The 26,640-nt window shown below is 47.1% G+C and overlaps 1 protein-coding gene across 5 annotated transcripts in view; it reads left to right on the top strand.

The window, feature by feature from the left end:
- TRAF2 (TNF receptor associated factor 2) overlaps nt 1-26,215 on the top strand; it is a 39,556-nt gene extending 13,341 nt beyond the window's left edge. For 4 of the 5 annotated variants that reach the window (XM_090022263.1, XM_090022264.1, XM_090022265.1 and 1 more), the window contains exons 5-11: nt 4,493-4,654; nt 7,544-7,618; nt 11,640-11,714; nt 13,427-13,786; nt 15,543-15,720; nt 18,667-18,815; nt 19,560-26,215. In XM_090022263.1, coding sequence (XP_089878389.1) covers nt 4,493-4,654; nt 7,544-7,618; nt 11,640-11,714; nt 13,427-13,786; nt 15,543-15,720; nt 18,667-18,815; nt 19,560-19,778 — 1,218 coding nt within the window. In that variant the 3' untranslated portion in view covers nt 19,779-26,215. The remainder of the gene's footprint in view (nt 1-4,492; nt 4,655-7,543; nt 7,619-11,639; nt 11,715-13,426; nt 13,787-15,542; nt 15,721-18,666; nt 18,816-19,559) is intronic. The other variant, XM_090022266.1, reaches the window with a different exon arrangement.
- The last annotated feature ends 425 nt before the right edge of the window (nt 26,216-26,640 follow it).

Below are 26,640 nucleotides of genomic sequence, written 5' to 3'. Positions count from 1 at the left end.
TAACCTGATTCAGATTGGGTATAGCATGTAGCTCTTTCACACCAATTTTAAGAATGATTTCTTGTCACTATCAGGCAAGACCATCCAAAAACTCAGTTAAATATTTGTGAGTGAGAGACCTCTTCTTCCAGAAACACATGAACTCATCCAAAGGAAATAGCTCTCTGGCCCAGGGTAAGATTACAGCTTTGAGCTAGAAAGCCCCACAGATTGATTCCACAGGCTGGAGGTTGAGCACCACTAGTCTGGTGGTCAGTACCTCTGCTCTTTAGAAAGGTGGAATTAAAACCAAATTAGCCTCCCTTAGTACGTGTTTATCTAGCTGGCAACCTAGAGATTAGATTGCTTCCTGTCCAACCCACATTGCAGGACGTAAGATGGGAGGAGTGCCAGAAAATGTGTGTGGGAAGGGGGAGTAGGAAAGCCCCAGCTGTAAAGGGTCTAATAGATTAGCGCTTACTTCTAAAAACAGCTCAAATCTATGAATCAAAGGGATGGCAGTGGCTTGGATAATTAACAGTTTTAGCATATGCCTCTCTGAAAATATAAAGCTGTAACTCAGTAGCTTTGAAGGTCCTTCTCAAGCCTGATGAAAAACCTCTGCCATCCTGGGTTGGACTGAAGACTACTTTGATTTTTATCAGGAAGCATTAGGCTGTCAGTTCCAGGTAGAAATTGCTGGACTCTGCATTTCAGAGAGATACCAAAGCTATCATCACAGTTTGCTGTAAAGTGTTGCCCTTGGCTAGAAGCTGACAAAAGTTATGCTTTCAGTTCATTTTTGAGAAGCTAAAGATTGAGATTTAAAGTAAACCCTGTTGGGAGAGCAGAGGTATCCAAGCCAGGTCAGGTTTTCCCCCAACTTCCAGAGGACTTTGTTCCCAACTGTGTTTTTTCTTTCATGTTCCCTTTCCTGAAAGCCCCCACTGCTTTTTAGTTTATAAAGCAATAACAAATTAACATTTCATGTCCAAACTTCCGCCCTCTTGGGACATGATTCACTTTGCCATTAGCCTTCCCTAGGAGCAGGAGGAGAAGGAATGGAAGTGGGGGCCTTGCTATAACTGGCCAGATGTGGTTCATGGAGTTTTTATCATGTGGCCTCTTGGCAACCTTATCTGTAATGCAGGGGTCAGACCAATATGGGTGGCGAGTTCTGGTATTTGTTGGAAGGCTATAGCAAGATATAAGAACCATGGTTGCACCAATAAAGACTTTCTTTGCTGATACTGATAGCTGATGATTAAACAACCACATAGGCTCATGCTGGTCTGATAACTGATAGTTAGTAATAGTGCAAGGCATTTTAAACTACTGACATAAATGGACCTTTTCTGTTTGTGCATTTAACGCAAGCGCACGCGCGTGTGCGAAGGTGGTAACTGCCTTATTCCCATGCATGTCATCCTCTTATCCACGGCTCCTACCCACAGCCATGCAGCCTGTGTTACTGTCCCAGGTGGGCAGGGGGCAGATCCTCATGCAGACAGCAGTGCCAGATGCATTTGGAGCCCCAGAGCATGTCGCTGCCTCAGCATCAGCAGGCCCTGTGCAGCTGAGTTCCTGCGGCCACTGGAGTGAAGCTGCTTTTGCAAAGGGGCCTGGTGCCTGGTAGAGCGGAATGTCCCTCACATGGCACTCTACCTTGCCCACAGCAGCCCAGCACCTCCATAGCATCCCTGGTGCTCGGGCCTGTAGTGTGCATGCAGCATTGCCATGTCAGCAGCAGCAGAAGTCAGTAATGGTTGCTTTGTTGCTGAGTGTGGCACCCTCCACTGCTCACCAGGATCTGTAGTCTGCCACAGGTTCGGGCTGGTGGCAGGGTGCATGGTCTGGATTGTACTTGCTAGGGTGCTCCATGCACGCGGCCATAATTATTGGCTACAATGACCAAAAAAAACCAATAGCCGATAATGTGATTTCTCCTTTTTATTGGTGCCAGTCTGGTAGCGAACCGATATATTGGTGCACCTCTAATAAGAACCTACTGCTGTTAGTGAGACATTTGGTGTCATGAGTTACTTGGAAGGAGGTGGCAGAGCCTATGCGCAAGCAGTATGTAGGACAGAAATAAACAAGAGCCTGACATGCAGTGTTCAAAGCACTGTGGCTGCAATTGCTGAAAGTGATGATGGCCAGCAGAGCAGATCTGTCTGGAATAGTGGTGCTCAGATTTTTGGCCCTGCAGGGATGATGAATTGTGTAGGACTGGTCCACAGGTCAGATCGGGCCCTGCACTGTCACAACGATGTCTCCACCCAACTGCAGCCTGATCCTGATTGAGTTGGAGTAGTGTGGGGCCCCAGGACCCTATTCCAGTGCACAGGGCCTTGGAGTCCAATCCCAACTAGTCAGAGGTGGCACAGGGCTTTGCACTACCCATGCGCTAGGATCAGGCCCTGGGGCCACAGCTGGTGGGAATCCCTGCAGGATCCTGGGGGAGACCTGCGGATTAGATGACATGGCACTAGGGGCCAGATCTAGCCCACAGGCCAAGATTGGGTACCCATTCCCTACACTGCTAGTTTCCAAACCCATTGACAGATGGCTCCTTCCTTTAGCTAGGGCCCTATGTACACATTCTGATTTCACTGGCAATGCTAATGTAGTCTTGCATTGAAATCAGCTTCATTGATCTGAAGCCAAAAGTGAAGATAGTACACAGGCCACACAGCCTGTACAAGGTGTGGTTGCCTTCCCCATAGTTGAGGCCACCATGTATATATCAGACTCCAACTCATGTCCTTTAACCAGCTCCCAGGCAGTGTCAGTGTAAGACTCTGATTGAAGGATCAAGGACCAGATGTCAAATTACAATGACGGGCTGCCGCCTTCTGGGACAATGGTGATCACAAAACCCATAATGAAGCCCAGGAGAGTTGGGACAAGACAGTCAGGGTCAGAGGGACCTGGCTTTGGAATGAACTTCCAGAGGTTGTGCAGCAAGGTCCTTCTCCTCACCAGGCTCCTGTAACATCAGAACCGCATTAAAAATGTTAATGGCCCTTTCTGCCCAGTAAAACTCAATCAGCCTAAAACATCTTTAAAACCAAACAATTTCAACAATTAAAATAAAAAACAAAAGCCCTCCCCAATCACTGTGTTTATCCTGAAAGGGGAAACAAGTCAGAAACCATACAGAATCCCAGAGACTTCGCTGCTGCTGCTGCTGTCAGTTTTTACATGAACTGGCTTCTGCTGCCCCAGTGGTGGGTGATGATCTAAAAACCTATCATAGCTAAATGCTCCATCCCGATCTCCCTCCTCTGCATGCAATTGAAGCTCCTAGTGAACATGTTAACTGACATACAATTAGCTTTTGGTTCTTTTTGAGGAGCTTTGTAAACATCCTGCCTGAGAACCCCTTGTCCTTAAATGCCCGAGGGCAAAGGGGAACCTGTTGACAGTATTGGTGCTTTTCTGCAGCTGACCCATCTAGTTGTAAACTGGGTTTCAGCTTTCTACTCCTGTGTTGGCATTGGCTTTGGTTGGAGAGCCTACACTATCATCCAGTTTAGTAGTCCATATGGGGAAAGCTGAGCAGCTCCAGGCTGGTTCTGGCAGGGAAGGAACACGGGAAGCAAGCTAATAAATTCCATGGTAATAATGCTGAATTGTGTGGCAGCAAGTTGCAGTCTGATTTACAAGCCATAATCTTAAAGTGCAGGGCCCCGACTGAGATGAATGGAATAAGACCATACCTTGCGGAGTGATTGTTTTGGGTTCCCTGCAAACCTAGGGAGGCATCTGCCTAGTTGCATTGTCAAGGTTTTCCCAACAACCATATGGGCTAGAACCATCCTGCTTTAGAGCGAAACAGGTTCTAGCTCTCAGTTCTGCCATGAGTGGTATATCCTGTGGCTGCAGAATTCAGAAAGCCCTGCCAGTGTCCATTCCTTTCCTGCAACATCCCATCAAAGTTGCTTCCTTCTCTCCACCCCATCCCCTTCCTTTGTTTTTGCTTTTTCTGTTGCTCTGGTGTCTTTGTCTCCCACCCTCCCTGGGAAACTTTACACTCTGTAGGGTGCGGAGGAGAAAAAAAGCTCCATTGCTGGGCTACCTGTGATCTGGCTGATCTGAGAGCTCTGAGAGAGAAGCTTTGGGCAACAGGCTGCTGCTGGTCCTGTAACCAGCTATAGAAAGAGCCATAACAGAGGTGCAGGGTGGCTTTCAGAGAGTACCTTGGGGTTGAAGGTTACGTAGCCTACTCTAGCCCTGCTATTATGCCATGTCCCGTACCTCCCTGCCAGACCTAGTGCAGAAAGTAATATTCCTGAGAGGTATTCAGAGGCATTTGGCTTAAATCATTACATTACCTTTGCCCTGTTTATGCAGGCCCAACAGAGCAGCTCATCCTATAATCCATTAGGATGCAGGCTTTTCCTACCTCAACACATCAGCATCCATTTGACAGGACACCCTCCGTCTCTGTATGTGTCTCTGTGTGTTTTGTCTGTAGCTGTATTGAAATATGCTGCTCTTGTTGTCACAGAGCTGCCATGAAGGGAACTGCCCGTTCATGCTGATTATGTGCCAGGCATGTAAGGGAATGATCAAACTGAATGACAAGGAGCGCCATTCTGAACGGGAATGCCCTGAGAGAAGCCTCAACTGCAAATACTGCAAATTGCTTTTCTACTTTCCTGACATTAAGGTACGAGAGTCACAGCATGAGTACGCTCAGTGAGCTGGACAGGCAGACCCATTCAGACAGGTGTCTGGAGGCGAGTGCCGGGTGTCCCACAGTAGAGCTAGAGCACTGAATGGCACTCCTGATAGGAGGGTCCCATCTGGAGTTAGTAAAGTTCCTATCTTAGCTAGAGTTTGTAGGCAAACTGCAGCTGTCCAGGGGACCACTCCAGTAGCATTCACAGCAGCTGATGAAATAAACTGTAGCCTACAAAAGCTTATTCCTCTCTGAACAAGTTTGTCTATAAGGTGCTGCCCTACCCTGCTTTCTACCTCATTTCTAAAGATGTTAGGTAAGCAAGTGCCTGGGAAGTCAACTAAGTGAAAACAGGACCACACTTTAGCATTGATATCCATCCTCTAAGTGACTTGCATTGATATCCATCCCCCAAGTGACTTGTACAACAGAGTAATTGCTGTGCTGTCGTCTAGTCACTCCTACAGGATGGAAGTTGTGTGTCATCAGCAGGTTTTACTTGAGGGAGAGGAGGTAGGTAGTCTTTAGAAAAGAGCAACTCAAGCTAGTGGTGGTGTTACACTGTTAGTACTGTCACATTCTCAGGGCCTGATCTTGAACCCACTGTGATGCATACAGTTTTGCTGTTGACTCTGGTAGGAATTCAGTGTGCTGAGGAGGATCAGCCTGGTACTGTGTAAGTGAGATGGAAGCCACTTCTCTACTTTGCCTCTCTTCGTGGGTTTTCCCAGTCTGCTTGTGTGACTGCAGTGTAATCAGAAAGGATATTGTGTTCTTATCTAGCCCGCTCGCAGGCTGCTTAAATGTACGTGAGGTACCTGATGTCGACATTAGAAACGCGAACTTGCTCACTGAGTGGGGGGCTGTTCATGTCACAATTGCCACATGTCTGCCTGGCATAGAGTCCAGTCCATCAGTCTTGAATGATGTCCCTTGCCTCTTTGGTTCAAGAGTGGAGTGCATTCCTCCTAGGGGATATAGTACCATCCCTTTTGGAGCTGTTTTCTGTGGTGCTCCTGGTTGGAGTGAAGCAGTGGGGAAATCCAGTGGAGATTTCAGAGGAGTTTAAAAGTACTTGCATAGACATTTTTGGGAACATGCCACTTGCCCAGAAATACTAGCTTTATCTTAGAGACATTTGATACACACGGTCTGGTTTCACGTGCAGCACAGCGGCAGATTAGTGCTCAGTCAGTACTTCCCTTCTGCCTCTCACAAGCACAGCATATCTCTGATAGTGCATCTATGTTTGATTCTATCTGTGGGTGCTCCTTAGAACTGAAATGTTTGCATTTTTTTCCTTTCCCCGTGATGGAAGATAAATGCTGTGTAGCATCTTTGGACTAGATGGGAGGGTGGAGATTGAATGAAGGGAGAGACCATAGAAATGAGGCTTTATTGTAAGTGAGAAACAAAAGCCCCATCCTACCAGATCTTCCATTTCAGATGCAACCACTTCAAAGCAACAAAGCATCTGATTTGAAGAATAGGGGGATTATTTTCAGGGGCAAGGCAGGGGAGCAAGCCAGGCTTTCTAGATGACGAGTAGTTACCATGTAAGGGCCAGGAGAGATCAGCCATCCTGGTAAGTATGTGCATCTCTTTCAGTCATTTTTTTACAGGAGAAAATGTACATAATTCTTCTTCCCTTGAGTATTCACAAACACCATGAGCACTGCCCAGCTGCATGGCAGAATGAGTGATTCATATCTCCAAGGTCTCATGGCAGCTCTTTTGTATCTAATATGGTGTTCCTTTAATGCATGGAAGGGTGGGGGCAATTTAGTGAGACACGAATCTAAGTAATAAATACTTTCCCTTTTTAGTTTGCAAGTTCCTAGGGGTTTTTGACAATATCTGCTTTTATTGTGCATTTGTACAGCATGAACACAACTGACAAAACTATTGTATGTTTCAGATTTCTCATAACAGTAAGTCTGCTTATAAAACAGATGAGGTTTTAATGCCAGATGGGCAACCCCGTCTATTTGATCTTTCTTGATCTGAATTTCAAACTGTGCATAAGTAATAGAATTACAGTAGAATATCAGAACATTTTAATATAAGCTTGTACATAAGAACAGAACTCTTTGACTAGATTTCCATCTTGCTTAAGAAATGATTGTAACTTGGGCAGAATATCCAGTTGCTCAATTCTGAACATTATACAGCTAAAATGAAGAATGAGCTTTCCAGCATGTCAGAAATTAAATTAGAAACAGAGAGAGATGTATTAGCATTCCTATTTTAACTTAGTTTCTTGTGCCTGGCAAAAAGGGCCAACAGTCCATTTTCTGTATTAACTTTTTTTCTCAAATACAATTCTTTTTCTGGCTGGTTGGTTAGAAATCGTTTTTCTATTGAAGTGGTCTGAACATCTAAAAGCTCTGTATCTGTAAGTGTTAAATGGGGCTTTGGGTTTTTGGATCAGCCAGTTCATGCCCATTATGGCAGGCAAAAAGGGCAAGCTGCTTAGTAGAAAGGCAGCTTTTTCCACTTAAGTTGCCTGCTTGTGTGCTTTCCTGGTAAAGTCACAAATGGAGTTTCCTGCTGATTTATCACAGTCCTGTACAGAGAGTAACTTGATTTTCTTAGAATTGCTGAGAGCCAAAATGAATAGGTATTAAATCAAGGCTGAGTATTTGGAAGGGCACAAGAGCACCCAAACACCATTATAGCTTAGAGACTAGAAATCTGATTTGGTATGCCAAAAGGCCACAACTAGGCTGGAGTTTGTCACGCTATCACATGAAATGCTTCCTATATTAGAAAGGGTATTTGCAATAAATCATTGGGTCCACTGAATTGTATTCATTGCAGTGCCCTTATCAGAGTTGTGTTTGATGCACAAATGGTCTCCTCTCAATTCTTTTACAGGCTCATGATGAGATCTGCCCTAAATTTCCACTGACTTGTGAGGGCTGTGGGAAAAAGAAGATTCCAAGAGAAAAGGTATTTGAACATTTATGTCCCACAGTACACATCAGTTGTGGTTTGTGTTCTGGTAGAAGATGCCTTGAATTCTGTGAATGAACAAGGGAGAAGTGGTGGTTAATCTATACGAATATGAAATGGGGAAGACAAAGAAATCCATTTAATTTTAAGTGGCTGCCTCTAGTGCACAAGGAAGATGTTTCATAAGGCTTTTAGCATGCGCGCGTGCTCAGTCTGTGATCATCTATAATTACTTGATGTTCTTGATTGAGAAATGAGTACTGCACATAAATCAGACTCAAATTAATGCTGCATTTGGTGACTACTGTTACAGTGAAGTCCATTTCCCCCTTTGCTCAGTTGATAACCTAGGTAATTTCCATTCTAGAGGAATGAAAGAAATCCCCTGCTCAGGTAAATGAAATCCTCTAGACCTTGCAGTGTATTTGATATTTGTCCAAGGGCAAGCTTTTGGGAAAAGTGAGGAGGTGCCAAGTCCCAAAACCGTGATCAATAGAGAAAGTGAACCTCTCTGTCACTGTCCCATCTGGGAACCAAGAGCTGCCTTGGGACAGCTCAAGTGGATGTGCCACTTCCTGGGAACAACAGAGGTTCCATACTGTTGAATAAAGAAAGAAAGCAGCAGAACGGACCCTCCTTAGAGGGTAAAGACCACATCTCAACTCCTCTACAGCCTTAACACTGTTGTTTTGGGTGATAATCTCCCTGAATTTGAATTCTGAAGCTACTCCAGCAGACCTGAGCTTGTGCCAACAAGATTCTTGTAGCTGATGCCTCGGATAGTTACATTTCCTTTTTTTCTTTCTCTTGAAATGTTTTGTTGTCCAGTAGCAGACATTGTTCTGGCTTAAACAGTGCTGCTGCGTATAGCCCCTGGGTTAGCTTGAATCATGAAGTAAATAAGTCAAATAGGTTTGGGAGTAATTGTTAAATTGATTAAAAACTCCTCTTGTTCCAACATTGGCATCCTGTCTGGTGCATGTAGATGTTAAATGTGAAGTGTAATTGTTGCCTAGAATTGGCCCTGAGTATTTACTTGGTAGAAGGAGGATTAGAAACAGGATGATAGCATGTCATTACCTGTTAATACTAGTTACATAGCACGTGGGAGCCCAAGCTACTACTTGCTCCATTCTGGGTTGTTGACACTTCCCTGAAGGCAGCTGCCGAAAAGATGCTGCTGTTCTGGGAAGCATTAGATTTGGGATTTCTGAGGGACAGAGTTTTCTGCATTTCAAAAAGGGATTTTTGGGTGGAGCAGGGAGCTCTTATAATAATTGAAAAGAGGGCAAGAAGTCCTCTAGTCCAGTCCTTGACTTAAGGCAGGATCTTGCCTATCTAACTCATCCCAAACATATGCTTGTCTAACCAGCACCTGAAAATTCCCACTAACAGAGATTCTTGGTTATCTGTTCTAGTGTATAGCCACCCTTACAAAAACAAGGTGTTTCCTAATATCCAACGTTAATCTCTTTTGTTAATATTTCAGCTCATTGCTTTTTGTCCTGTTTTCTGTGGACAGAAGAGTTGGGTGCCATCCTCTTTATATCAGTTGTTTTGTATTTGAGGACTGTTATCAAATCCCCTCTCAGCCTTCTCTCCAGACTAAATAATCCCACGTGCTTCCAACCTTTCCTTGCTATATTTCCCTTGCTCTCACAAGCATGTTTGCTGCAGTTAAACAGAGAACATAAGCAAGTTGTTAGATCTTTAGGGCTGAGCTGGAAATGAAAATATCAAGCTGTGACATGTCCTATCCTCTTCCTTGCACACTGGGAGCCATCGGTGCATGAAGTCATTGGTTTCAATACGACACAGAGGCAGCCCTCAGGTGCAGGTACACAACAAGGGAAAGGGAAAATATGGGGCAGGAGGAAACCTGGAACTTGCATGGCTTTGTGCAGTTCCAACAAACAGCAGCAGAACTGTTGAGGATGGAAATGTTTCCTTGCCCTGGATCCCTCCTTGCTTTGTTTTGGTCATCACAACTGAACTAGGTTAAGCTGTGCAAGTACAGTGTTGTGAAACTGGCACAGAGGTGAGTAAGTGCCTTTAGAAAAGCAGTGGTTCCACGCCTGAGAAGGCCTGTGTTCACTGTGTAGCAGCACTTTGAGAAGACATTGCGAAAGTCTTGTTATTTCCTCTAGTTCTGGCTATGATTGAGTGGAAGCCCTTACAGCAGGGGTGTGCAGTTATTTTGGGTGGTGAGGTTTGGTGAGCTTTTGAGGGCCACATGGGTAGGGCTGCCCCTTAAGGCTGCTAGCTCTGTTTTGAATCTTTTCCGGGAGGTTTCCAGAACGCCAATGTGTCCACAACGCAAACTTGCCCATGTGGTTGTGTAAATCAGTTATGGATTACGGTGCATAGACTTTGTCAGGAAGGCAAATGCACGTTACTATCACATTTAAAAAACCCACTGGATTACTGTATAAATCAGATTCAACATTCACTATTTATTGTAATGAATGTCCTGTTGTTTATCTCACGGGTGACTCTCAGTTGTCTCCTGAAGATTTGTATCCAACTCCTGGAGACTCCAGGGCAATCCTGTAGGGTTGGCAACCCTACTGCCCCTTGACAGTTGCCCCACCCCCTGGTCATTATGTTGGGACTGGAAGTCCTGTCCCTAACCCCTGACCTTTGCCACTGGAAGTCCCTTCCCTTGCACACGCACACATTCCCTCCATGGCACAGCAGCAGCAGGCGGGGGCACTCATGCCTGGTGCAGGCACTTGATGGCGTGTACTGCCAGCCAGCACTGCACATGGCAGCAAGGGGCACAGCCCCTGCCAGGTGGCCTCTATCTCTGGTACTCCCCGCTCTTCAAGCGCAGCCCCCAGCTATAGCCTGCCCCTCCTCCCCCCCGCCCCGGTGCCCAGAGCAAGCGGGGTGCCAGGGAAGCCGAGCAGGTCCCTCTGCAGCTGCACCAGTGGCAGCAGCAGCTCCACCCAGAAGCTGTGTGCTGGCCAGGCTGGGCCCTTCTGCCCATGAGGGTGGGAGCGAGGCACAATAGGGTATGTTGGTGGAGTGTGTATACGTGGGCACCATGCTTCCACCCTTGTGGGCGGAAGGGCTGGGCAGGGTACAGTTAGTTGGTGGGTGCTGCGGGCCGGATGAAAGTGCCTGGTGGGCCAGATTTGGCCCGTGGGCCTTATTTTGCCCACCCCTTTGTTAGTCATTTTGAAGAGCTTTATTTTCAGTCACAGAGATGTCTTTAAGATACAGTGAAAACTGTGTTTCTGGTAGGGAGCATCCTGACTTAATGATGTACTTGAAGATAACCCCAACCCTTTTGTTATAGCTGTTTGCTTTGTATTCAAGCACTAAACCCTTAAGTGCCCAAGTTGGATGGCTGAGAATGGGTTGGATTATATGGGCAATAATCAAGTGTGCCTTCTAAGGAACAGAGGCAAAATTGCTTTAGTGGGTAATTCCTGCTCTCATGGGGCTGTGTCCATCTCAGCATTTATTCTTATGCTATTTGGGTACTTCTGAAAGATAAAATGACCAGTCAGTGCCATTGGTAAAATAAGATCTCTAGTCTAAACAGATTTAGATCAGATTTATGGATCACAGCTGTGTAGTGATCATCACCAAAGAGTCGCTTATTCTCTAATTTGGTGGGGGGGCAACCTTTTGGGTGAGTGTGCCACAAATTAGCCCTTCATCCTTTCCCGGGGCCACTGTGATCCCTTTCCCTGCATTATCTGCTGCTTTGCTTTCTGTTCACTGTCCTGTGCTCCCTGATTGATCTGCTGCTTTTGCTTTCTATTGCCTTCCCTGTATTTCCTGCCTGATTTGCTGCTTTACTTTATGCCCTATCTGCTACCTGTCCTCTCCCCAATCTACCACCTGCCACATGCACAAGCTGCCTGTGGTACACATGGCACCCACCAGACTGCAGGTTGGCCACCCCATTCCACCTTCCTGTGTTGTTTGGTGCAACAGGACTAGAGTTCCTGTAATTGGTAAGAATTACACTTATATTTGAAGCATTTTTTTTTTTCTTTCTCTCTAGTTTCAGGACCATGTGAAGACTTGTGGCAAATGTAAAGTGCCTTGCAGATTTCAGGCTGTTGGATGCGCTGACATGGTAAGGGCCCATTTCTGCCCATTTATATTGGCACCTGTCTTTATTGCAGTGTTAGCTTAAGATAAATCCTAACCATTGCCCCAACCCCACTCCTGTCCACAAGCAAAACTCTGTAACTCCAGCTAAGTGATACTTTAAACTCAAGGTTCAAGCTGGGCCAGTAGGCTCAGAGCTGCTGCTGCTTAAACTAATAATGTAGTAAGGCAGCATCTTGCATCAAAGATTGTTTCTGTCCAGTTTCACCCAGATGGGGGTATACTGAGAGAAATAACTGATTTGACATAATTGTACCAGGGAAAAACCCCCCCTTCATCTGATGAATGACTCCTTGCACAAAGCTGAATACTCAGCGGGCACCACTGGGAATAGTGACGATCTCCAAGAAATGAAAGACGTCTGGGCTTCTTACGCAAGGTTTACCAGCTAAGAGTTGTTCCTGCTGTTAGATCAGGAACTCATGAGGATGAGAAATGGTTTGGTAAATTTATGAGGAAGTAAACAGGAAATTCCCCACAATGGCCTGATGATAATGGGATTAAAATGTCCAGCATGCTGTGCTGAGAGCAAAGACCTTGAAGAGAGCAAAGTGATATCAGGGAGAGCTGGTTTTGAGTGGCCTCCTGGAAATGGAATCCAGTGTTCATGTGGATGCTCTCTTGCTAGGAGTTTCCGCTTGACTGTGGTTTTGACTTCTGGTGGCGGAGCTTGCAGGATAAGACCTTCTCACTGAAGGCGTCAATCACAAATTATTGCCAGTCCAATTAGCAGAGAGGAATGTGGCTGAGATGTCTGTTTACAAAAAAATCAAGTAATTCAGCTTCTGGATTTGCTAGATCCAGAGCCAGGCAGCTCAGCAGCTTTCATGAAGATGCAAGTGTCAAACACCTTGCAGTAGAGATCCCAGGACTGGGACTGATTGAATTAGATCCTTTTGGTGTTAGAGCCAGGGCCCAAATAAATGCTGAGTACCTGCTTAAAGAAATGTATTTGAGTGGTGAATTCAGCTTGTAGTATCAAGCTAGCACAAACAGCTATAAGGAAATGCCAAAGGAGGTTGGTAATGAATGAAAGCCAGGAACAGTTTTCCATCCTATAAACTCTTCAACCCTTGAGAATTGGGAGAGGAGTCATAAATATCTATTAAGAACATGGTGAAGGTTAGCTGTCAGTGACTTCCTTGTCATTTCAGAGTAGTTGGAGGCATGACTCACTTATTTGGAAATGACCTCTGTAATAACAATCAGGGTTTTTTTCAGTGACTGAGTATATGCTTAAAGCATATAAGGATTCAGAAGACATGTATTATTTGCCCAGTACCTCCGGTGACTGAGTTGGTAAAATCTCTTCTTTCTCTGCATGACTTAATGTCCCTATTGAGAGATGGGGAAACTGAAACTGGTGCCCTCCTCAGAGTTGAAACCTTTCATTTAATAGGGTTTGTGAAATGCTTGGCTAGAAGAAGGTGTTGCATCAGAATGTACAGTCCATTCCCCAGTGCTAAGCATTTGCTGCTGTATAGATGATTATGGTTTGCCCTTAAAGTATCTTGCTGTTGCTGGAATGTTTGTAACTATGCACTTTTACTTTTGCCCTCTGTTAACATCAGTTGAAGTAGTAGCCTCCTTAGGACCAGTTTGCCCTGTGGATGATGATGCCATAGTGGGGATCTAAATTATGAATGGGAGTGAATGAACGTACCCTTTTTCATACAGGTGGAAAATGAGAAGCTGCTGGATCATGAAGGCAAATGTCTGGCAGAGCATCTATACATGCTGCTGAGTTTTGTGCTCAGCCTCAAGGCTGGCTCTGCAGACTTGAAGCACCTTTCTGCCCTTTTGCCATCTCAGGGCAACTCCGTGCTACTGACAGGCAACTCCCTGTGCTCAGAGTCAGAGCTCTCCAAATCCCTGGAATTGCTAGCAAGGTGTGAAGCCCTTGAGAGGAAAACAGTGACCTTTGAGAACATTGTGTGTGTGCTGAACCGGGAAGTGGAGAGGGTCTCTCTGACAGCTGAAGCCTACAGTCGCCAGCACCGGCTGGACCAGGAGAAGATTGAAACGCTCAGTAACAAGGTCAGGAACTTCAGACTTTGCACTGCTGGTGCTTTACTCTCTGTGACCCCTTTTCAAATCATTCATCACTAATTGAAGTGCTTGCCTTCAGTGTTGCCATGGCCACTGAGAGACCAAACTTGGAAGAAAAAATAGCCTGCCTGGCCTGCACAGAATTGGGGAGCTGGGGATTTTAGCTAAGAGGTGTGTTTGCATGCAGCTGATCTGAGCTTAGTAACCAAGGCTATGACATGTCTGAGCTGGAGTGAGGAAAAGCTCTCTGGTCATGGCTTCTTTGAGACATACAGAAATAACAGCATATTAACAGGCTTAGTACTGAAAAGCCACTACTTGCTTTTGTATTGTTCCCTGAACCTAGTTTGCTCATCAACCCTTAGAATAGGAGAACTTGGGTTTCTCCTGTTGTGCATTTGTTCTCCAATGGCATGTCTACACTAAGAAAGATTTTGTGCTTTATATACTGCAACAGTTAATTAGAAAAGCCCCCATCACGCTAGTGTGGACACAGTTAGTCTGGTGTACCTCATTCCAGTTTGTAAAGGAAGCTACAAGACACCTTTATGCAAGTGTTAACTCTGCCCACACCCGGGCTCTATACTGGCTCTACATTTGTTCAGGTAAACTGTTGCTGCCCTTACGAATATAGTTATAGTGCTATCACTACTTTTGTATAAACCAGCCTGTAGCTGTTGGACACCCTTGCTGTAATGTGCAGGTGCCTTCATAAAGACCTACAGAAATTTGAGAGGGAGAAGACTTGTCATCTAGTCTATCCCCCTGTGTGCCTCCAGATCTGCGCAGGGCAGGCTGGGAAGAGCCCCACGCAGCCCCAGCCCGCTCTGCCCCGAGCAGATCCAGGGGAATGCCTCCCCCCATGCCCTTCCGGGTGAGCACTGGACCAGTGGCTCCTGGAAAAGCAGTGCGCATTGGCAGAAGCTGGCCCCCCCCCCCCTTCCACACGACCCTCTGGATGAGCCGCAGCTCGGTCCTGCACCCACCATGGCTGGGCAGTGCCTGCCCCAGAACCACTCCTTCCTCACTGTGGGGACCTTGATCTGACCCCCTTATGCCCCTTCACTCCCCCCTCCCCTTCTACCACACCAGACTTACCAGCCGCACATGGCTCTCCAAGCTGTTGGGCTGTGCTCCTCACTGCCTACATGCTGTGCTGCAGCTGCGCGCATGCACGGGCATTTATCAGCCAAATTATTGGCGTCATTAGGCCAATTTCTGATATGATCAATTTTCTTTATATCAGTGCTGATCTGACATTGGACTGCTCTATCAGTGCACCTATAGAGGACTCTCAACATGAGCAGCACATTTGCGTACTCCAGTACATGATCTGCCAAGCAAATCTTATAGTACTTCACTGTAGCAACGTGCTGCTTCAAGTTCTGCTCAGCTCTCCTAGCTTCTCTGTGTCTCAATTCAGTTTTATCTAAAAACATTGATTTTCCCCTCCCTACCCCTCCAAGCTCTCTTATGTTTCTAAAGGGGCAGAAACCATTCATTGGCAGATGTCTGCCATCCACAGCAGAAGCGTGAACTGTTGCGTCAGTGACACATGACATTGTTCCTCTAGAGCTGTATGAAATGCTCAGATTGTTTGCAAGTTGCCTTATGGTGTTAACATTCTGCCCCTTCTGATCTCTGTCCTATTTGGAGATCATGGCAGACTGAAGTTCCCAGTTTCTTTTGGCTCTCCTTAGCAACATAAGTCTAATCATGCTCTATTGTGTATTCTACTGGCCAGGTCCGGCAACTGGAAAGGAGCATTGGACTGAAGGATCTGGCCTTGGCTGATATGGAGCAGAAGATCCGCGACATGGAAGCGTCAACTTATGATGGTGTTTTCATCTGGAAGATTACGGACTTTGCCAGGAAACGTCAGGAAGCAATAACAGGCCGCGTGCCTGCCATCTTCTCCCCAGGTGGTTACCTAGAAATTAGAAAAATAATGGGAGGCTTCCATGCCCCAGCTGTGCCTCATCATGCTTGCACTGGAAATGGCACATGACACTCACTGTGATTCTTCAGACAGTGGTTTTTCTTGGTTCTTTCCCCTTCTTCCCACAAATGCAGTGGAGACTGATTTGATTTCTTTTTTCCAGTGGGCTAACTGAAACTACCTTGCTTGAAGATGTGTTTTTTTTTTTTTTTCCCTACACATATGACTCTCTTAATGAGAAATGGAAGGTCCCTCCCAGCCCCAGAAATCACTCAGAATAATTCCTTATTTGTGGCTAAAATACATGCACACAGTAGTAACCCAAATTAGGGCCAGTAGCAAATGATAAATCAAAGAAGATATCACATATTCATCTTGTCCTGATATATATGGCAATATGCAATACATCCAAATAAGGGAACTGTGCTACTTAAGCCCTCTGGTATCTCCAGCAAGCTCAGTGGTGAGAGAAGCTGTGCTCTTCAGATCAGCTCGGAGCACTCACCCCAGCCAAGGGTCACTCCACGTGTTCTAAGATGGATCTCTAGGTCATTACTTACAGTGTCCTTATCTTATGTGTCAGCCTGTGAAGGCAGCAGCATTCAAGCACCCCAGACACCTGCTCTCTCTCAGTAGGATGTCATTGCTGTGTGGTAGACTAAGTTTACACTGATGAAATCAGTGTCTGGCCCAACAGGAATGGTGTTAGCTCTAAACCAATAGCCCAGTCCCTCTGTAAAACATCTAGTTCTTGGGCCTGCACATGAGTTAGACTAAGTAGTTTAATGAGCAGCTAACAGTTTTCACAACTGTGTTCACAGTTACTTTCACATGCATTTATGGATGGTGCAGGTGGGTTTTTTTCAGTTTGGGTTTTATTGGTTTGGGGTTTTTTTCCAAACCTTTTCTTCCTTGGAAAAATTGGAAAGGAAAATGTTTTTTTCCCAAAGAACTAAAATATTCCTGTAACCATCTGTGCCCAACTAATGTTTCCTGTTCTAATCTAATGACCAGCTTTTAATCTCTCAGCTTCCCCAGGAGCACAGTTTTCTGCATGTTTAACTTATACAGCACTCTAGGGCTTTGGTTCAGTCCCCTGAACCTGAATAGCTTCACCTTTCCCCTTTTCTGTAATATACTGTGTGCTGGCTGACTACCTCTCTCCACCCCAGAGATGACTGCATTTTGGTAGGGTATCACTTTGGGCTAGAATACAGCACAAAATATTAAGTCCTTTTCTTTGTCGATGAGCTGGGATCAGTGGTAGTCTCCATAGCTGTGGGGTAAGAGTGTTTTGTTTAAACCTTATGGGATCATTACTAGGAGTGGCTTTTCATGTTCAACTCCCAAGGCCCTCTTAACATGACATATATTTTGCACTTGGTTTACACGATAATGAAGGAGCCAAAGGTCTTTTCGCTGGAACATGCTTGAGAAGAGGGTGTTTACGGGGAAAGAAGGATTCTTATCTGCCAGGCATTCTGCATTCAAGGTTGTGTTTTTCCTGTACTACTTGATGTCGCTTGAACTTAATGTAGAGCTGGGAGCTGCCAGGCAGAAACGAGACTGCAAAACAGATTAGTGTTGCTTAAAAGTAATCTGAAGGCTGTTGGGTTTTTACCCATTTAATTAAGTGGGCAGTGAATCCAGACTTTCAGAACACTCTGTCTGTTGCTTTGTCTGACTGGTTTGCTGTCACCTAAAACCTTGCTCTTTGGTTACCTGGTCGCCACCTTCTGCCAGGGATTGTTTTTGAATTATTAATCTTACAGTAATGTGTAGAAACCCCAGCTGAGTGTGCAGAGTGCTGTGTACAAATCTTCATAGGAAACAGGAATCCTCAGAAGAGCTTTCAGTCTCACTAGATAGGCTGGGAAGGGAAACGGGTGAAGCGACTCATGCAGGGTCAGTGGCAGAGCTGAGGACAGAGCCCAGATCTCCTGTATCCCAGCTCAGTGCTGGATCCATGGAACCATGCTGCCTGTGTCTCTGTTCCCTTCAGCTGCCCATTTATAAAACAGCATCCATCTTCTGTGTGCTACCCAAACTACTGAGTCCTACCAGTCCTCATGTTAGCACCTTCTGTGTACCCACAGGACATCAGTCTTTCCCTGCATGCTTGTATGGCTGTGAACCAGCAGCACAGCCCCACATACATGCACCAAACAGAAACAGGATGCATTGCTTTAAAAATAAGACAGGAATACTGGAGCTGAGTGTAATGCTGCCCTCTTCCCCTCGCTGCACCACTCAAAAATAGCTTGGGGCGGCATGGGGCCTAGTCACCATGTCTCTGACTCCAGATCCACACAGTAGGCATATAAGTTAAAGTGGGGAAAGGGGGAGAAGGTGTCTTGCCTGCCAGCCCTGGGATCCCAGGTTTTTCCAGCTCGTACTCTTGGCTAGCAAACAAAGGCAGACTAAGCTCAGAGACACCTCTGCCACCCCATTGCCTCCCATTGGACTGTGTATGTGGGCTAGGTCAGCTCTGTAACAGGTACTTAGTAAAGAATGCCATCGGTGCCCAAATAAAGGTAGGCTCTGTCTCCATTTCCCAGAGCCGTATTTTTATTTCAGGGCCAACAGGAACCAAGAGTGGGTTGAGAGAATCCACAAAGTCTCCCTGCTTCCATCCTGTAACACTGCGCCAAGTGCCTGGTATATTTTTCAAGAGTATATAAAGCAACTGTAACTACAAAAGCTTAGAGTTTGGTTATACAGCTCAGCCTGTCTAGGACTGAGCTTTGCTTTGATGGCAGCTTAGTGAGCTGCTCTCTGCTTATATTGTAAAAATTGAAGCCAGCTGACTCTGCAGAATCTCCAGAAGCTAAAAGGGAATCTGGGAACTACTCTGAGCTTCTCTGCTGCCTCCCACCCCTGCCTTTGTTCTGACCAGGTATTTACTCTCTGTTTTACATTGCTTTGGTAGCTTTCTACACAAGCAAGTATGGCTATAAGATGTGTTTGCGTGTTTACCTTAACGGCGATGGCACTGGCCGTGGGACTCACCTGTCTCTGTTCTTCGTGGTGATGAAAGGACCCAGTGACGCACTCCTACGGTGGCCCTTCAACCAGAAGGTAGGTGTAGGAACGCAAGCCAGAGCCCCTACAGGCTTCATGGTCTAGGGATTTGGTTATTTGGGCCTCAGACCTACTCTTCCAGGCACCGGAAAACTGACATGTCCTGGAAACAGGGAGATAAAGCAGTATGACACCTGTTTGACAGATGGCTTTTATAGCGAAAGAACAATCTGTTGTACACAAGAAAGGAGAGGGGAGGCAAGAACAGAGAGGGAGGCAGAAGTAGAATGGCGATATATTTGGAAAGTGCCTAATGTGAATATGCCTTAGAACAGTGCTTCAGGATTGGAGGTTCATGGCTTCTCACTTACTGTGTAAAATACATTAAAATATAATAAACTGCAAACTGATGCAGTGACAGCTGTCCAGTGAGATGAAACAACCAGGCTGGGAGGTGCAGAATGCCCCGTGTGTGTCAGGATGTCAGTGCTACAGGGGCAAGTTAAATGGATTGAAACGACTATTAGTGCCAGTTGGTGATTTATGTTTGTTTTCACATGCCATTTAACAGAGCCTATTTTCCAGTTGACCTGAGGCTGGGGCATAGAGTAGCAAAATCTCGAGGCTTTGCTGTAGCTCTGGAGGGAGCCTGGCTATAACTCATGCTCCAGGCTTGCAGCTGCTTGCAGGCTTTAGAATATAGCTGCCCCTGCAGCTTTCACAGAATTAAATAGAATAGGGAGAGGAGGTCATCTACTGTGTGCTATCAGCTGCCCTTATATGTTCTCCTTGCCTCCTTAGGTGACTCTAATGCTGTTGGATCAGAACAACAGGGAGCACATTATTGATGCTTTCCGTCCTGACGTTACGTCCTCATCCTTTCAGCGACCTGTCAGCGAAATGAACATTGCCAGCGGCTGCCCACTATTCTGTCCTGTCTCCAAGATGGAAGCCAAGAATTCCTATGTACGTGACGACGCCATCTTTATTAAAGCCATTGTAGATCTCACAGGCCTCTGAAACCTCCTTCCCTCCAGGAGCAGTGAACGCAGAGCTGGCCCCAACTGGGGTTCAGCCTCCCTGTTCTATACTTCCAGCCTTAGGGCAGGGGCCAAGGGTTACAAGAGGAAAAGCCTCATCCCCCAGAGGACCTGCTCCGCTCTGAGTGGAAACCAGGTGTGTGATGCAAACCCTTCCTTGGTGTCAGAAAGACCAGCTGCGGTAGTGCAGATCTTTCCTGAGAAGAGGTTCAGGTTGGCATCTGTTATCTCCGGGGAACTGGAAGATTCCCTTGCAGGACTCAACTCTTCAGCTCTATCTGTACTCAGCTGATACACAACTTTGGTATCCTGTGGTCTTCAGCCCACCCAGGGCCACCACCTTGTGTGGCTGTTCAGCAGGATCTTCCTTCCAGCCTTGTAGGAGATCTCCACATCCAAAGAAGTTGGTTTTGCTCTGGTGTTTTGCTTAAAGGGTTGTATAATTTTGTGCTGCTGGCTGATTTGCTCATCCACATGAAGGTGCTGAGGGAAGACTGATGACATCTGCAGCAGGTGGAGGTGTGAGCATGTGTGAGCCCAGTGACAGGTGGGTTCTGGCTGATGGAAGAGACTTGTTAACCAGTGTAACCGAGTCTCCCTGGGTCCTTGTGCCATGTGTTGCTGCAGAGACGCACTGAATAGTTTTATTTTGGGGTGGAAGGGAGAAGGAGCTGGCCTCCACTTCTGTTTCACAGAAGAACCCAGCCTGGACTTGATCAGTATTGATTTGAGAGAGGAAAGCAGTGCCAGCTGCTGCCCACCTTGTACAGAGCACAGGGGAAGCATCAGCACATGACAAACTTCCTTCCTCTCTTTCTCAGGAGCTCTAGAGAACCTGCCCAGTTTGGGCTCTGGAGGCCCTTGATGTTTTATTTTTCCTGACTTCTTGTAGATCCTGGATTAGCCCAGCAGCTGCTCTGGGTATCCAGGGTGCTGCTCTGTAATGAGGGGTAATTGTTAATTGTGAGAGAGCTGGGTTTACTGAGTCACCAGCAAAGTGGTGTCAGGGCCTCTGGGATTGGTTGGAAGTAAGGATCAGTGTGGGCTTGTTAGCCAGTCCTTACTGATCTCATACTCGGTCTTAGCCTGCATGGTAGTTGGAAGGTGTGGTTTCAGTACATGTAACTGGGTACATCTAGCTTCTAGGTTTCCTAGTGGATGGAGCGCTACGGCCTTCAGCATGGGCTGGACAAGCCTGCCCAGAATCCTGGGTATTTCCCAGCTACCTAGAACTAGTGATGCAGAGATTTTACTAACTACACAAGCAGTCAAAGCCAGCATGGATACATATTCACTTATGGCCATGGCCTGTCTGTTGGCAGTATAGACATAGCTTGAGTGCGTCCCACCCCACTCCCCTGGCAAGGCCCCTCCTGACTTCCCCCAGGTGAAAGCTGTTGGCTCTGCCCTTCCCTGACTACATTTAGTCTTGAATATGAAACCTTGGGTTCTCCAGTTTGTTAAAAGGTGATCTGATTGCCTGCAAGGCTCATGGCAAGTGCCTTACTTGCACTGTGACCCGACTGCTGTGAATAGCATAGACTTCCTCCTCAGTAACACCAGGACCATATGTCCAGCTGAATATTTCCCCCACATTTATCTGGTCACCCTGTAGCAAGCCTGCAGCTGTTTAGTTAGAAACAGTGGAGGGCTGGGAAAGTCCCTGACTAAAGCTTGGTCAGCCCTACAAAGCTTTGCCAGCACATTTCTGTTAGTTGGGGTGGTGGAAAGATCACACCTCCTGCCAACACAGCTCTGCTAGCAAAAACCCTGGGGTAGGTGCAGATCTGCCCACACAAGAGGCAGCTGCCTGTTAGCCTGTGTTATTTGGGGCAGATGGTCTATAAGGTGGACATCCTGTACAAGTTATTTGTCCCCCTTCCTCTCTCTGGGCTACTTATCTCATTCTTTCAGCTTGTCCTATAGCTTCAACTGAAACCAGCTCTGTTTAGTGTCAAGTTTGCTGTAACATCTCCCTGTGGTGGCTAACAGGCTCTTTTAGAGTCACTCTGTGGTGGTCACTTGTAACTCTAGTGACCATTAGCCACTTCAGACCCTTACTCCTCAGGGTTTTTCTCTCTCTCCACATCAATACAAACATCCAGCACAGCCCCATAATATTCTCTTTGGTTAGAGTGCCCAGGTGCTGGCTGCTGATCTCAGTCTTTGGTTGTAGTCAGTGCTGAAAAGATGCCCCGCCCCAAGCCAGCTCCTCCACTGCTCCTCTAGCCTGGAGGACAGGCAAGAGGCTGTGAGAGCTGTCAGTGCAATAGGAGATCCCCACAGTTGGCTGAAGCCCACTGGAAGAGCAATTGAGTAGCATTAGTGACCCACTGCCCATGGATGGGGAGAGTGCATTCTCTCTGGGGTGGGCAGTGGGAGATCACCAATTAGCAAACAATAGACTCCAACATTGTGAAACTGTGGCACTCTCCGTGAAGGAAGGCCCAGTGCCCCCTTGTGGCATGTTCCCCACAGGCCCCAGATGTGGCTGTTTGTTAGTCTGGTGCTAATAACACCAAGGTTACAGGTTCGATCAATGGTTGGACTAAATGATCTCTTCAGATGGTCCCATCCAGCTGTACTTACCTACAGCCTATACCTGGGTGTATGCAGAACCCACTGACCTGCTTTGTCTCTCCTAGTCTTACCTCATGCATGCAGCATCCCTGCTATCTCCAAGCTAGTCTATGCAGGCAGTGGCCTGCTCCAGACCATTAGATGTCCAGTCCCTCCTGCCACCCAGCTGGGGTCAGAAGTCCATCAGTGGAGATGATTCTGACTGGTTGTGGGTACTGGAGACCACAAGAATAAAAGCTGGGGGGAGAGGGAGACCCCCTGGATCACTTGCAAAGGAAAGCAAGCCTGTAGGTGTTTTCTGCCTGGAAGTTGTAAATGCCCAAGCCATTGTCTGTGCTGCCCTCTGAGATCAGCAGCTGGCTCTCTGGAAGCTGGTTAGGAAAGAATCAGCTTTGCATCCGAAGAGGGGCCCATTTCCCTTCTGTTAATGCAGCCTGTCTGAAGATTGACCTGTAGAGAAGGGGGAATGGGACAGGCTCAGAAGTACTAATCAGAAGGACTGCCAGGTTCTGTCATCCCTCAGCCATATATTACCTCATGCTGCTTGTCCCCATGTTCATTTGCTCTCCTTAGCACTGCTGTCCCTTCCCCCAGAAGCACTGATGCATAGTGCTGTGGCTGAAGGAACTGGTGTGTATCTAGCTCTTGTGTCTGAATGGAGATGAACTCTTCAGGAGCCATTTCTCCAGGCCAAGAGCTGTCTCCTGAGAACCTAAAATAGTTTCTACCTACAGCTTCTCTCAGGAGTGACCAAGGCTCTGCACTGGAGCTGGCTCACTCTCCCTCCCTGTGGAGAGGTGCTGGGATGAGTTTTGAGCCAAGATTTCACCCCAGACAGTTTCTGTTGTCCTCACAAGCAGGTCTGATTTATTTCCTATGGGGAGGCTTTATATCATACAGCTTACCCAGGGCCCAGAAACCAGCAGGACAAAGGCTGCACCCTTCAGCTTTCTATCTGCTGTCCCCATGCTGTAACAGTTGTCATAGAGGCCCACACACATTAGAGAGCATGGGTTGGTTTTAAATGTTGTGACTGCTGGAATAAAATACTGCTGTTATAAGTGTGTTGAAGTGAGAGTTAGGTCCCCCATGCACCAGATAAAACTGTTCCACCTAGTATATGTAACAGAGAAAGGGCATCTGTCTGCACAACTGACTGGATGGGAGTTAAATAGCTTCTGCTATTTGGTGTGGTCTTCATGTTCAAAGCCTTTTTCTCTAGGTGTCTGGAGGATTGGCTGCCTCCTGCCAGTAGTCATGGTACATGTGGTGAACACAGGGCTCGCTGCTGCTAAGTCCCCTTTGCTCCACAGCACCTACTTTGTGAAAAGGTGGGCACTGGAGAGCAACTTAGGGCTTCCCAAGCACAGGCAGTGTGTGGATAGGCTTCTTTCCCACTTCTGCCTTGAAGTTCAGCCTGCAGCAGGATGCATATAGTGTAGCTGCATTTTCACTGCTTGCCTTTAAAGCAGCCTGGCTGCTGGCAGCAGTACTTGCTTACAGCCAGGTACCCAAGGAACACTTACACAGCAGAGGAAGGCTCTGGTCTAGCTGGGAACACCAGGCCTGGGAGGGAAAGCAGCTTATGGTTACTTCCTCTGACCAGTGTCAGCTGTAGCAGAGCTCTTAATTTTGGCAAAAACAATTTTTTAAAAAACATGCACTGGTGGTTAGTAGGGCTGTGCAAAGCTTTGGTAGCCAATCTGATTCAGAGGAGATTCAGCTTGATCCGGGGAGCAAGTCTCCAAATTGAATCAGGAGACCAATTAAAAGCTCCAAATTGATTTGAAGCATCCGAATTAATTCGGAAACAGATTTTGCTGCTTTGGAGATTCAGCCATAAACTAAACAGGCAGCTGACACAGCTGGTAAATCTGTTAGGGTTAGGGGAGGAGGAAAGAGGGATTGGGGCTGGGACAAGCTGCCCAGTCAGGGCAGGGGGTGTGGGCCACTTGGAGCAGGGGCTATGCCATGCTGCTGCTTGCCCAGCTGGGGGGTGGGAACGGGGTGAGCAGGATGCGGGCACAGCTCGCTCCAGGCGGCAACGTCACAGGAGGCAAGTGGCAGCAGGGCATAGCCCCCACTCCTAACGGTGCTGCGCCCACATCCTGTGCTGCTCTGTGCCAGGTGGTAAGCAGCAGCAGGGCCTGCCTTCCACACTGGCTGGGAAGTGATGACAGCGCACAGTCCCTGGTCCCAGTGCTGATGTGGGTGCAGCAGCGCTGGGAGCAAGGACTCTGCCTTGCTGCTGCTTGCTCAGCCAGCATGGAGGCCATGATGCAGGCACAGCTGGCTCCGGGTGGAAGGGGGAGAGTGGCAGCAGAGCGTAGTCCCCACTGCTGTGTCCGCATCAGCGCTATGCGCTGCTGCTGGTTGCCAGGTGGTATGGGTGGGCATGGCAGTACTGAGCAGGGGTGCCTGCAGTGAGCTGTGCATCACACTCCCCTCCCCCTCCACATCGGCTGATCAAGTGGCAGCAGGGCAGAGGCCCTGCTCCCAGCGCTGCCATGCCCACATCCTGTGCCCCCCACTCTGGCTGGGCAGCTTGTCCCAGCCCCAATCCCTCCCTCCCTCATGCCCTTTCCCCCCCACCCCTCCAACCCCAACAGACTTACCAGCTGGAGGTAGCTGTGTCAGTGGCCTGTTTAGTTTATGGCTGAATCTCCAAAGCAGCACCAAATCTTTCAGATCTGATTCGGCCAAATTGAATCAGGACAGTGATTCGAATCTCCAGATCGAATCACTGTCCTCCAAATTAGCCGAATCTGAAACGAATACTTGCTGCTTTGCACAGGTCTAGTGGTTAGATGTTGTGAATACTGAACACCTACTGACTGCAATGGGAGCCGAATAGAGATCTATACAACCAGCAGAACCTTGGCCTGAGTTGTTCCTTCATAAGGGCTGGGGTGCTCTAAGTTAAGAATATACATTATATAAAATCAGCCTCATCTATGTAGGCGTCTAGTTTGGAGAATCCCAGTCTTTTGAAGGAACTCAGTCAGGCCAAGCTTCTTTTGTAGAGGCTGCTTTTAATGCAGATTAAGTTTTGGCATTTGCCTTCAATTGCAGCATAGAACCATGTTCCCATTGTGGGTGTAACAGTCAGGGCATGGGGAGTGCCTCGACTAGAAAAATCACCTCGGCTAATTCCAGGAAGGCTAGAGGGTCTCTTACTTCAAAGACTGATTGGAGACAGAAATGTTCCAGGGGAGCAGCAACACTGCCCACAGCAAGCACTTCCCACTATGTTGAGAGTGCCCATATGTTAGCCAGAACATCACTCTTCACACCTGTGAGCCCAGGCATTTTCTCTCTCCTGAAGTCCTCATATACAGACTTGTTCCTGAGCCTCACCCTGTAACCCTAGTTTAGCTGGTTTAATGCTGCACTCTATACCTAGACAACAGCACTGGAACTCGTGAGTGGTTTTGCATTTGTAGCAATATATTTAGCTTTATGGAGCTAATTGGGCACCTTTCAGTGAATCTCAGCTCTGCAGGGTAATAGATGAATGGTAATCAGTTTTCCTAGACCACTAGTACTTGTGACAAGGAGTAAGATTCTCTTAGCCCATTTGATTGCAGCAAATATCTTAGACTGTTATTGTGAACCGGGTTCCCCCCACCCCATTGTCTGAGACCATTAATAAAAACAGTAAGGAAACCAGTCTGCAGTGTCACATAGGAGCATTTGCACAGTAAAATGGGAGAATATTCAGAACCAGCTAGAAAAGGACTGGGCAGAAATGGCCCAGGCACATCTGCTGTGCTCCAGCAGCACTAGGGGCTTGTACTGCTCTTGTGGGAGGCTGGGCAGTTACTTATGCTTACATGGCTTATTCAGTTGCCTTGCACTAGCACCTAGTGGAGCCTGCATGGGGAGGACTTGTCAAGACACAGCCACTCAGAAGTTTCCCTGCCTTGAACTGCATCTTGTTTTGGGGGGGGGAGGGGAGGGGAGGGATGAGAAGAGTCAATATCAGCAATTAAGATATGGCAGCTGTCCCATCTGCCCCTCACTCTTGTGTCCTTTCCAGAAGAAAGTGCCCCAGAAGACATGCCCAACTACTGGCTCCCTCTTTGCAAATGGGAACATGACTTACTCAGAGACCACATTAAAAAAACAAAACAAAAAAACCCTATAACTGTGGCTCAGCTGCTACCAAAGCACAGCTGATTCCTAGCCTGTCCTCCAGCCCTTTCAGCTACTGCTTCCCCATGCAGCAGAGCCAAGATCAAAGTTCAGGACTTCTCACTCTA

The sequence above is a fragment of the Crocodylus siamensis genome, chromosome 11 (genome assembly GCF_052110815.1).
Source record: "Crocodylus siamensis isolate JL-2025a chromosome 11, ASM5211081v1, whole genome shotgun sequence".
Lineage (NCBI taxonomy): Eukaryota > Metazoa > Chordata > Crocodylia > Crocodylidae > Crocodylus > Crocodylus siamensis.
Note: the sequence above shows the minus strand (reverse complement) of the source record. Positions and strands in the feature narration are given on the sequence as shown.